The 13,223-nt window shown below is 43.3% G+C and overlaps 1 protein-coding gene across 3 annotated transcripts in view; it reads left to right on the forward strand.

Annotated features, from left to right (window-relative positions):
• LOC140719446 (epsin-2-like) overlaps nt 1-13,223 on the forward strand; it is a 59,852-nt gene that overhangs the window by 22,869 nt on the left and 23,760 nt on the right. For all 3 annotated transcript variants that reach the window (XM_073034121.1, XM_073034123.1, XM_073034122.1), the window contains exon 5: nt 74-139. In XM_073034121.1, the coding sequence (XP_072890222.1) occupies nt 74-139 (66 nt within the window). The remainder of the gene's footprint in view (nt 1-73; nt 140-13,223) is intronic.

Genomic DNA, 13,223 nt, shown 5'->3' on the forward strand with positions numbered 1-13,223 from the left:
GAAGCCTGCACTGTTTTATTACAGTATTTAATATTCAGCGACATTCTAAATATTTTCTTCCTTGCCCATCTAGATTTTCAAATGTGCCACAACAGCTGGCAGCCAATCAAGAAACACTGTGACGACCTTGACTGCACAGGTAGGATCACTTAGGAGTGATAGGACAGAACGGTTAATTTCAAAGTTGAAGGCCGCCTGCTTTTAATGTGCATGATTTTGGTATTTCTGAGCTGCAACCTAAACCCAGCCCGCATACTCTGATAAGCAGAGTTTCTACCCCAAACACAATCAACCACAGCTCAGAAGTCTCTGGATTTTAATTGTACTATTTTATGTCTCTGATGCTTGAACATAAACATAGCTACACCAAAAGAACAATATAATTAAAAGTATGGTACAGATAGATAGAATGGACACCCAGAGGTTTCTTCCAAGGGCAGAAATGGGTAATATGAGGGGGGGGGGGGCGTAATTTTAAGGTGATTGAAGAAAAGTATAAGGTAAGTTCTTTATACATTCCGTTGTGTGTGTGTGGAACATCCCGCCAAGGGTGGTGGTAGAGGCAGAAACATTTAGGGGAATTAAAGAAACTCTTAGATAGGCAAATGGATGACAGAAAAGCGAGGGCTATGTGGGAGGGAAGGGTTAGATTGATTTTAGAGTAGGTTATAGGTCGGCACAACATCCTGTGCCAAAGGACCTGTACTGTGCTGTAGTGTTCCACATTGTAAAACCTTGCATCATTCATAAAAATGGACAGCCTTCTTTTTTGTCATTATCTTGGTGAGGTTTTAGTCTGGAATCAAAAGCTTGACTTCTACTCTTGTATTGCGTATATGCTGCATGTTAAAATATGCGCACCCTGGGTAAGTTGTTAACTGTAATTTTCCATTGTGTGAACAATAGGGCTGAGGAAAGCTGACTCTGGAAGTACTTCAGTTTTTCAGTGGCATCATGCACTGTCAACCAGGGAAAGCAAAGTAAATTCTCCCTGCTTAACAATTCAATCAGGTCAGAACCTTAAAGATGACATGGAGTTGTAGAGTTATACAGCACACAGATGGACTCTATGGCCCAACTCGCCCATGCCAACCAGTTGTATATCTGGTTTAGTCCCCTTTACCTGAGTTTGACCCATATCCCTTTATGCCATGTACATGTCGAAATGTGTCTTCCGTATGATAATTTTGCCTGCTTCTACAGCTGCTTCTGGCAGCTCATTCCACGCACTCTGTATAAAAAACATTTCCCCATGCTTTCCTTTAGATCAGGAGTTCCCAACCTTTTTTTATGCCATGGACCAATACCATTAAGCAAGGGATTAATGGATCCCAGGTTGGGAACCCCTGCTTTAGATCTTTCCATTTTTGCCTTAACTCCATGTCCTCTACTTTAGACTCCACCAGTCTCCCCACCTGGGGAAAAAAGGCTATAACCATCCACCTTGTATGCATTTCTCATGATTTTATACTGTATATAGTTCTATAATGTCAATCCTCAGCCTCCTCTGCTCCAGGGAAATAAAAAAAGTATCCAGTCTCTCTTTCTACATCAAGCCCACAAATCTTATTAACGTCCTTGTGAATCTTCGCTGCATTTTTTAAATCTTAATAACACCCTACCTACAGCTTGGCGATCAGAGCTGTGCAAAATACTCCAAGTGTGGTTTCAACAAATACTTGTACATTGGTGAGACCCGACATAGATTGGGGTCCTCATTTGTCGGGCACCTTCACTCCATCCACCACAAAGATGGGATTTCCCAGTGGCCAACCATTTTAATTCCACTTCTCAGTCGGACGTGTCGGTTCACAGCCTCCTCTACAGTTACGATGAAGCCACTCTCAGCTTGGAGGAGCGACACCCAATGCTCCATCTGGCTAGCCTCCAACCTGATGACATGAACACTGATTTCTCGTCATTTCTTATTCCCACCCACTTCTCTCTTTTTCCGTTCCCCATTCTGGCTCCCCTCTTACTTCCTCCTTACCTACTCATCACTTCTTTCTGTTGTCCTTCCTCCTTCCTTTTCTCTCATGGTCCATTGTCCTCTATCAGCCTCCTCCTTCTTCAGTCCATTACCTCTTCCACATATCACCTCCCAGCTTCTCACTTCGTACCCCCATCCACCTACCTGGTTTCACTTATCACCTGCCACCTTTTACTCCTTCACCTCCCTCCACCTTCTACCTTCTTCCCTTCCAATCCCGATGAAATGTCAACTGTTTATTCCTCTCTCACAGATTCTGCCTGACGTACTGAGTTCCTCCAGCATTTTGTGCACGTTCCTCCCAAACTTTCAGCATCTGTAGAATCTTTTGTGTTTATGACTTGTAGAGTTTCAACATGACATCCCTGCTCCTGTACTGAATGCCTTGACAGATGAAGGCAAGCATATCAGACACTTTCACCACTCTATCTGCTTGTGTTGCCATTTTCAAGAATTATGTATCCGTGAGTTCCCTCTCTAGATCCCTGCCATTTACTGTGCAACTCCAGCCTTGCTTCAATTTGATAAAATGGAAAACCTCAAACTTATCCAATCTACCATTCTGACTCCCACTTCCAAGTTCATCTAGATCATGTTGTCTGCAAGGAGCTTGTACGTTCTCCCTGTGACCTTGTGGGTTTCCTCCAGCTGTTCCAGTTTTCTCCCATGGTCCAAAGACATACCGGTTAGTACGTTAATTGATCATTATAAATTGTCCTGCGATTAGGCTAGGATTAAATCGGGGGTTCCTCGGCAGCATGACTTGAAGGGCCGGAATGCCTATTCCATGCTGAATCTCAATCAGTCATAAATAAATAGACTTACTATCTTTGTTAATAACATTCTCATCCAGCGCTGATCTTGTGCCACACCACTGGTCACAGCCTCCAGTCTGAAAAGCAATCCTCCACTGTCATCTCTGGCTTCTTCCGCCAAGCCAGTTTTGTATCCAGTTGTCTAACTCCCCTGGATCCCATGAGATCTAACCTTCCAGATTAGCCTGCCATGCAGGACCTTGTCAGACTAGAAAAAGTTTGGTTGTGAATAGTTCTCGGAAATGAAACCCTTTTATAACCCAGAGACTGTCTGTATTTGACTTCCCAAAATGCATCACTTTACACTTGTCAGAATTAAATTCCATCTGTCATTTGTCCGTCTAAATTGTCAACTGATAGATATCCTACTGTAGTCTTAGGCTACATCCTATCTATCCAGTACCATCAATTTTTGTGTCATATGCAGGCTTACTAATCGTGCCTCCTAGGGTCACATCTGTCTTTAAGTTGTATCTCAAATAGTACTAATTCCTGTGGTATACCACCAGTTACAGACTTCCAATCAGATAAACTTCCTACCACCACTACCCTCTGCTTCCTATTACTCAGGCAATTTTGGTTCAATTGTGAACTTTGGTAATTCTGATTTTGAAAACTATGGGGGCGATTCCAAGTGGCTAATCAGTATTTGTCCCTCACCCAAATCTTACTGGCTGTCAGCAAATGGTTGTTTGTGGGAGCTCATTGTTTATAAGCTGAATGCTGTGTATCCTGTGTTACCACATTCCGTATGATATTTCATTATCTTTAAAACACTGTAAATGTTCAGAGGTTGTGAAGGCAGATCTGTTTTTGTTTTTACTTATTTATTTGTTATGCAGAATCTAGACATATTGACAAGACCAGAATTTATTGTTTATCCCTGTTATCCTTGAGAATCAGGTGGCACGGTGGAGACACGTCCCTACCAAAGGCACTCCTTCACTCCGCTCACTTGCAGGTGACCCTTGGGCAAGGTGTACACCTGCTTAGGCTCCCGACCAGGGTCACGTGAGCCGTGGGAGCAGGTGGTGGATGGTCGTATGAGCAGCTGGTGCATATCACAAGTCCTGGTTATGCGACCACCAACACCAGGCAGACAATCTCTGAAAAGTATTGAAACTGGCTGGGGTCACCCATCTTGTAAAGACACTGCCCAGAAGACAATGACAAACCACTCCTGTAGAAATAATTGCCGAGAACAATTGTGGTCATGGATCATGATCGCCCGTGTCATACAACACAGCACATAATAATGATGATGGTCTTTGAGAAGGCGGTGGTAAATTGCCTTCCTAAAACCCTGGAGTTCCTTTGAATAGGTTGCTCTAATGGGTAGACAGTTCTAGGTTTTAGGGTATGTGACACAGACCAGTGATCTGTTTCAAGTCAAGGTAGTATGTGACTTGGAGAAGAACTTGCAGATGATGTTATTCCCATGCATCAGTTACCTTTGTCCTTGCTGATGGAGAATGTGAAGCTGGGAAGGGCTTTGGCAAGTTAACTGTAAAGCATTTACCGGTAATTATTGTATGTGCCATAGTCACATAGAACAGTAGAGCCCAGACCCTTCAGCCCGCAACATCTGTGCTGAACTCGACGCCAAATGAAACTAAATCTCTTCTGCCTACAAATGATCAATGCCCCTATATTCTTTGCACAATTATATGTCTATCTAAAAGCCTCTTAAACACCACTATCATATCTATTTCCACTACTACTCCTGCCAGCCCATTCCATGCACCGACCATTCCACGTGTTTAAAGAAAACAACTTGCCCTGCACATATCCATTTCCCCCTCTCACCTTAAATGCATGTACTCTAATATTTGACATTTCTACCCTGTGAGAAGGATTCTGACTATCTCTCATAATTTTATATACTTCAATCAGGTCTTCCCTCAGCTTCTGATGCTCCAGAGAAAACAACCCAAGTTAGTGCAATCTCATACCTGCTAATCCAGGCAGCATCCTTTCAAAACCTTCCACATCCCTCATGTGTCTGTTTGTTTGTTTCTCTCTCTCTCTCTCTCTCTCTCTCTCTCTCTCTCTCTCTCTCTCTCTCTCTCTCTCTCTCTCTCTCTCTCTCCTCTCTCCCTCTCTCCCTCTCTCCCTCTCTCCCTCTCTCCCTCTCTCCCTCTCTCCCTCTCTCCCTCTCTCCCTCTCTCCCTCTCTCCCTCTCTCCCCCTCTCTCCCCCTCTCTCCCTCTCTCCCTCTCTCCCTCTCTCCCTCTCTCCCTCTCTCCCTCTCTCTCCCTCTCCCCCTTTTTTTTCTCTCTGCCCATCACTCTGCCTGTTCTCCATCTCCCTCTGGTGCTCCCCTCCCTCTTTCTTTCTCCTAGGCCTCCCATCCCATGATCCTTTCCCTTCTCCAGCTCTGTATCCCTTTTTCCAATCACCTTTCCAGCTCTCAGCTTCATCCCACCCCCTCCGGTCTTCTCCTATCATTTCGCATTTTCCCTCCCCCTCCTACTTTCAAATCTCTTGCTGTCTTTTCTTTCAGTTAGTCCTGACGAAGGGTCTCAGCCTGAAACGTCGACAGCGCTTCTCCCTATAGATGCTGCCTGGCCTGCTGTGTTCCACCAGCATTTTGTGTGTGTTGCACATCCTTCATGTAATGGGGCTACCTGAATTGCACATAACTCCAAGTAAGGCTTAACCAGTGTTTTGATTACGACAAGATTGAATGTTTAGGGTTGTGGGTGGGGTACAATTTGAGCAAGCTCAGATTGTCCTGGATGGTGTAGCGGTTACTTTAAAACAAACCAAAACCGCTGAGAGACTGAGCCAGGAGATTGACACCGTATGGCGCGCTTCCAAAATAACAAAGTTCCAAAATCGAGAAAGGTACGTTTGATCCTTTATCATGAAACCAGCAAACACGAACAATCTTGTGGTAATATAAAACTAACTGAACTAAATTAGCAATATAGCATTCCAATTAGCGAATTAACAAAGTTTGTGGTCGTACTAATGTATCTAAGTGAAGTTAGCGATCTAGTTAGCATTCCAATAATGTCCCAATTAGTGTAACTAAGCAGTCAAACTAAATTAGCGATTAACAAAAAATAATAGCTTTCTGTTGCTTACCCTCCCATGTCAACTCGACTAAACTAAACATGAATACGTAACCATATTCATTTGCTTCTACCACGCCTCAACGCATGTGACAGATGACCATAATAAATGCACCACAAAATACAATACAGACAGAAAATAGATGCATGGCACCTGCAGATGGTATCGAGTTTCTTAAGTATTGTTGGCAAGTGGGAACTCTCTATGAAGGGTAGACCATTAGACTTTCTTGATGGTGCTAGTGATTACCTGGTGTTTTTGTGGCATGAATATTGCTTGCCATTTATCAACTCATACCTGAATTCTGGGTCTTGAGGTATGTAGGCATAGCCTGTTTCATTTATTGAGGATTGTAATAGAAATGATCAATGTACAAGCATCAGAAGATGATTCTTGAGATGGAAGAGAAGTGATTGTCAAAGCAGCTGAAAATGGTTGGGCCAGCACATACAGAACACCTGTACTGATATTCTGGGGCTCAGGGTTTATTATTGACAAGTGTACCTAGATACAGTGAAGAGCTTGTGCATACTGTCCGTACAGATCAAATCATTACGCAGTGCATGGAGCTAGAATAAGGTAAAACAATAACAATGCAAAATAAAGTATAAAAGTTATAGAAAAAAATGCAGGTAACTGATAAAGTGTAATTTCATAACAAGGTAGAGTTTGAGGTCAAGAATCCATCTTATCGTCCAGGAAGTCCATTTAAGAGTCTGTCAGTGGGATAAAATGCTTTCAGGCTTCTGTATCTTCTGCCTGATGGGAGGAGGTAGAAGAAAGAGCATGTGGGTGGGTGATGTCATTGATTCTGTTGGCCACTTTACTGAGACAGCGAGAAGTACAGACTGAGTCCCTAGAGGGGAGGCTGCTTCCTGTCACGTACTGATGACTTCATAACTACCTTCCGTTGTGCAAGGATTGACTTCACTCACTGGAGAGTTTTTCCACAAGGCAGTTTCTCTCATCTCTCTTCTGGGGAGTCAGTGTTTATACCAAGGCTGTGATGAGATCTGGTATGGAGTGGTCCGGGTAAAACGCCACACCAGTGAGTAGATGCTGTCAGTAATACAGTGGTTTACATCGTCTTACTAATGATTGGCAGTAGACAGATAGGGGCCTGTTTGAATCACTTTGAATCCTTGCAGACTGAGAGACAAAACCCAATCATTTTGGCCGGGTGCGATTCTTTGAAAGTATTGTTATTCTATAAAACGTTTTGGGATACTCCTTAAAATGAAGCAGCTGTGTTCTCTTTACCCATGGAAAAGAGGAAAAAGAAGTGTTGCTCATATGAAGTTCCTACCCTGACACCACTAATGTAAAAATGTAGTTATTGGGCATTATACTGAATAGTCTCCAGATGAGAAGATGCTAGTATTTGTACTCTGCAACATCTTTGCAATTTGGGCTACATTCTAATGCATACTTCTTTCTGCTCAGTGTTTAATACTGAGTGGGTAACAACACTCAGTGTTTCATACTGAGTTCTTCGGTACGGCATGGTAACATTGCAGTAAATGCACCACTTTACAGCGCCCGTGATTGCCAGTTGGGGTTCAACTTTCTCTTCTGCCTGTAAGGAATTTGTACGTTCTTCCCTTGGTCGCATGGGTTTCTGCCATGTGCTCTGGTCTCCTCCCACATTTCAGAGACATATAATTAGGGTTAGTGAGTTGTGGGCATGCTATGTTAGCACCAGAAGTGTGATTTATGAAAGCCAATGTGCCAAAAGCTTTCTTTACACCCTATCTGCCTGTGATGCCACTTTCTTTTCAACCCCATCTACCTGGCTTCCCCTTTCAAAGAATTATGGATCTGTATTCCCAGACCCCTCTGTTCTACCACACTTCTCAGTGCCCTACTGCTCACCATGTAAGTCCTACTCTGGTTTGTCCTCACAGAGTGCAGGACTAGTTCCATGTGCAAATCCAGGTTCTAAGATTATTAGCGTTAACCCATTATGCTCTTAAAATAAACACATTTCAGATAATCATTCCTGCAATGTTCATTATCCTGGCCCTGTTTATTAGAGTTACTTGACTTAATCTCTACCTTCTCCTCAGCCACCTGCTGACCTACTTGCTATTTCACACACCCCTCTGCCACACTAAACCATCTGAAACATCACTAGCAAACGTCCCACCAGTTTAGATGTAGCCTGTCCTTGTTCAGATCACTGCAGCGATCCGTAGAAGAGACCCTCGTAATCCGGGTATAGAAACAGCTCTTCAGCCATGCATTCGACTGCTGCCTATCTACTTCTGAACTCACTAGAATACAGAATGATCCTGAGATTATAGCCTTAGAGATGCTGCTTCCCAAAATGCTCCCCCACAGAAACTTTGACAGAGAGTTCAGTTTTATTTGTCACATGCACATTGAAACCAAAGCACACTATGAAGTGCATCTTTTATGTTAACGACAATCCAAGTATGTGCTGAGGAGTATGGCAAGTGTCACTATCCAACGTAGCAAGCCCACAAATTACTAACCCTAACCTGTATATCTTTGGAATGTATTTTTAAATAATTCTCCAATTTCTCAATTTAGACAATAGGTGCAGGAGTAGGCCATTCGGCCCTTCTAACCAGCACCACCATTCGCTGTGATCATGGCTGATCATCCACAATCAGTACCCCGTTCCTGCCCTCTCCCCATATCCCTTGATCCCGCTATCTATAAGAGCTCTATCTAACTCTCTCTTGAATGCATCCAGAGACTTGGCCTCCACTGCCTTCTGGGGCAGAGCATTCCATATATCCACCACTCTCTGGGTGAAAAAGTTTTTCCGCATCTCTGTTCTAAATGGCCTACCCCTTATTCTTAAACTGTGGCCTCTAGTTCTGGACTCACCCATCAGCGGGAACATGCTTCCTGCCTCCATCGTGTCCAATCCCTTAATAATCTTATATGTTTCAATCAGATCCGCTCTCATGCTTCTAAATTCCAGTGTATACAAGCCCAGTCGCTCCAATCTTTCAACATATGACAGTCCCGCCATTCCAGGGAATTAACCTTGTGAACCTACGCTGCACTCCCTCAATAGCAAGAATGTCCTTCCTGAAATATGGAGACCAAAACTGCACACAATACTCCACAATACTGGGGTCTCACCAGGGCCCTGTACAGCTGCAGAAGGACCTCTTTACTCCTATACTCAATTCCTCTTGTTATAAAGGCCAGCATGCCATTAGCTTTCTTCACTGCCTGCTGTACCTGCATGCTTGCTTTCATTGACTGATGTACAAGAACACCTAGATCTCATTGTACTTCCCCTTTTCCTAACTTGACTCCATTTAGATAGTAATCTGCCTTCCTGTTATTGCCACAAAAGTGGATAACCTCACATTTATCCACATTAAACTGCATCTGCCATACATTTGCCCACTCACCCAACCTGTCCAAGTCACCCTGCATTCTCATAACATCCTCCTGACATTTCACACTGCCACCCAGCTTTGTGTCATCGGCAAATTTGCTAATGTTACTGTTAATCCCTTCATCTAAATCATTAATGTATATTGTAAACAGCTGCGGTCCCAGCACCGAACCTTGCGGTACCCCACTGGTCACAGCCTGCCATTCCGAAAGGGACCCGTTAATCGCTACTCTTTGTTTCCTGTCAGCCAGCCAATTTTAAATCCATGTCAGTACTCTGCCCCCAATACCATGTGCCCTAATTTTGCCCACTAATCTCCTATGTGGGACTTTATCAAAAGCTTTCTGGAAGTCCAGATACACTACATCCACTGGCTCTCCCTTGTCCATTTTCATAGTTACATCCTCAAAAAACTCCAGAAGATTAGTTAAGCATGATTTTCCCTTCATAAATCTATGCTGACTCAGACTGATCCTTCTACTGCCATCCAAATGTGTCATAATTTCCTCTTTTATAATTGACTCCAGCATCTTTCCCACCACTGACGTCAGGCTAACCGGTCTATAATTCCCTGTTTTCTCTTTCCCTCCTTTCTTGAAAAGTGGGACAACATTAGCCACCCTCCAATCAGCAGGAACTGTTCCTGAATCTATAGAACATTGGAAAATGATTACCAATGTGTCCATGATTTCTAGAGCCACCTCTTTAAGTACCCTGGGATGCAGACCATCAGGTCCCGGGGACTTATCAGCCTACAGACTCAACAGTCTATCCAACACCGTTTCTTGCCTAATATAAATTTCCTTCAGTTCATCCTTTACCCTAGTTCCTTTGGCCACTATTACATCTGGGAGATTGTTTGTGTCTTCCCTAGTGAAGACAGATCCAAAGTACCTGTTCAACTCGTCTGCCATTTCCTTGTTCCCCATAATAAATTCGCCCGTTTCTGTCTTCAATGGCCCAATTTTGGTCTTAACTATTTTTTTGCTATTTACATACCTAAAGAAGCTTTTACTATCCTCCTTTATATTCTTGGCTAGTTTACCTTCGTACCTCATTTTTTTCTTGGCATATTGTCTTTTTTGTTATCTTCTGTTGCTCTTTAAAAGCTTCCCAGTCCTCCAGTTTCCCGCTCATCTTTGCTATGTTAGACCTCTTCTCTTTTATTTTTATACTGCCCTTTACTTCCCTCGTCAGCCACGGCCGCCCCTTACTCCCCTTAGGATCTCATTTCTCTTCCTACCTAAACAAGGCTCTTGAAGAATGTAAAGAAAGCAGACCAGAATTAACCAAGAAATTAGGAAGCTAAAGGGGCCATGAAATATCCTTGGCAAGTAGAAGAAAGGAGAATCCCATGGCATTTTATACCTATATGAGGAGCAAGGGGATGACTAGGGAGGACAGTAGGTCCTCTCAAGGACAAAAGATGGAACTTATGCATGGAACCAGAAGAGGTGGGTGAGGTCCTTCATGAATACTTCACATTGGTACTCACCAAAGAGAAGGAGATAGATGATGCTGAGATTAGGGATATATTGGTATTGTAGGTTTGTGAATGTTACGGGGTATCTTGAAAAACATTAAGATGAGTAAGTGGATAAAAAAACTTTTGGACGCTATAGCGGTTAACATAGCACTTTTACAGCGCTAACGACCCAGTTCAGTTCCGCCATTGTCTATAAGGAGTCTGTGCATTCTCAGTATTACCATGTGTGTTTCCTCTGGGTGCTCCAGTTTCCTCCCACTCCAAAGACGTACAGGTCAGTAGGTTAATTGGTCACATTGGTGTAACTGGGTTAATTGGGTTGGGCTGGAAGGGCCTGTTACCAGGCTGTAATTAATTAATTGATCAGTCAGTCACCAGGGAGTGATGAGGTTTATCCTACGACACTGAGGAGATTGCTGGAGGCTCGTCAGAAATCTTTAGTCCTTGGTGAGGTGCCAGTAGATTGGAGAATAGTCAATGTTGTTCCCTTCTTTAAGAAGGACATTGGGGATAAACCAGAAAATTATAGGTTGATTGGTAAAGAAATTATTAGAGGAGATTCTTGAGGATTTAATTGTATTTGTTTTGTTTTAGGAGAAGGACTATCTCTCAAAATTTAATGAGTTCTTTGAGGAAGTGATGAAGATGATTGATGAGGCAGGCAGTAGGTGTCTCCATGGGAGGTCAAACGCAAGAGGAAGGACTCTTCGGAGCTTTGATGTACAGAGGCATCTTGGGATTCAAGTCCATTCAAGTTGAAAATGGTAGTGGATAAGGTGCTAAAGAAGGCATAAAAGATGCTGCTTATGACATTGAGTCTGAAAGTTGGGAAGTCATGTTGCAACTGTATAAAACTTTGGCTGGGCCACATTTGGAGCATTGTGTGCATTTCTGGTTGCCACATTACAGGAAGCATATGGATGCTTTGGAGATGGTGCAAAAGAGGTTCGCCAGGTTTGCAGTGTACTACCTGTAAGAAGTTGAACAAACTTGGATGTTTTCTTTGGAAAGTCTGAGGCTGAGGAATGACCTAATAAAATATAAAAAATTAGAGATACATTGACAAAATGCATTGTCAGGGGGTTGCTGAGATGTCCTAGGATGTGCCGGGACACATCAATGATGTAACCTGGGGTCGTCAACATCAAATACCCTCACCCAGGCGACCCAGCCAGGGTTGATCATTGGAAGCATTGGAAAGGGTACAGAGGAGATTTACCAAGATGTTGCCTGGTTTAGAGAGTATGCATTATGATCAGAGATTAAGGGAGCTAGGGCTTTACTCTCTGGAGAGAAGGAGGATGAGGGTGGACATGATAGAGGTATACAAGATATTAAGAGGAATAGATAGAGTGGACAGCCAGTGCCTCTTCCCCAGGGCACCACTGCTTTAAGGTAAAGGGTGGGAAGTTCAAGGGGGATATTAGAGGAAGGTTTTTTACTCAGAGAGTGGTTGGTGGGTGGAATGCACTGCCTGAGTCAGTGGTGGAGGCAGATATACTAGTGAAATTTAAGAGACTACTAGACAGGTATATGGAGAAATTTAAGGTGGAGGGTTATATGGGAGACAGGGTTTAAGGGTTGGCTCAACATTGTGGGCCAAAGGGCCAGTACTGTGCTGTACTGTTCTATGATCAGCCAGGCTTGTGGCCCAGCAGCATTGGTCTACAGGTCAAATCTCTTGATCCACAGCTATCTGGAGGTTCGCTCAGCACCCTCTATATGGTCCTGATGGCTCTTCTCTGTGTAACCCCTGTAATGCCAAGGAGAGAGTATGTTCTGCAGAGCAAACAGCCAGCAAAACCCATGTCAAATACAGGGTGTAGGTTTAAAGTGAGAGGGGCAAGGTTTAAAGGAGATTTGCTAGGCAACTTTTCTACACTGAGAGTGGTAAATGCCTGGATCATATTGCCAGGGGAGGTGCTGGGAACAGGTTTGATAGGCATTTAGACAGATGCACAAACAGGTAGGGAATATGGACAGTGTGCAAGCAAACAGGATTCATTTTGATTGGCTTCTGCTCCACATGGACATGGTGGGCCTAAGAGCCAGACATTTTCTATAGTCCCGTTAAGAAATTGGTTGAACTGTGGTAAACAGAGAACAGGGTTAACGGCCAGAAACTCCGACAGACAGGATGTGACTAAGAGGTAACCGGTGACAGTCTCAGCTATTCATTGATAACTTATATGAGGAACAGGTTTTGACATCTCAGCTTTGTGTGAAGGGTTCTCATTGTTAACAGCAAATTGTCAGCTTACACTGTCAGTGAGTTGTTGGTTACCACACCCTCTTGGGCTTGGACTCAGTACATTAGAATCAGTATCATTTTTCATTGATTCTACTGTATTTCTCTGTTCTACTGTGTATACCTGCAAGAAAATTATGCACTTTGGTAATAAGTTTATTTTGAACTTCGAATCAGAATTGGATTTATTATCACTGACAAATGTCGCAGACTAGTAACTTGGGT

The sequence above is a fragment of the Hemitrygon akajei genome, chromosome 31, assembly GCF_048418815.1.
Source record: "Hemitrygon akajei chromosome 31, sHemAka1.3, whole genome shotgun sequence".
In the NCBI taxonomy this organism is placed as follows: Eukaryota; Metazoa; Chordata; class Chondrichthyes; order Myliobatiformes; family Dasyatidae; genus Hemitrygon; species Hemitrygon akajei.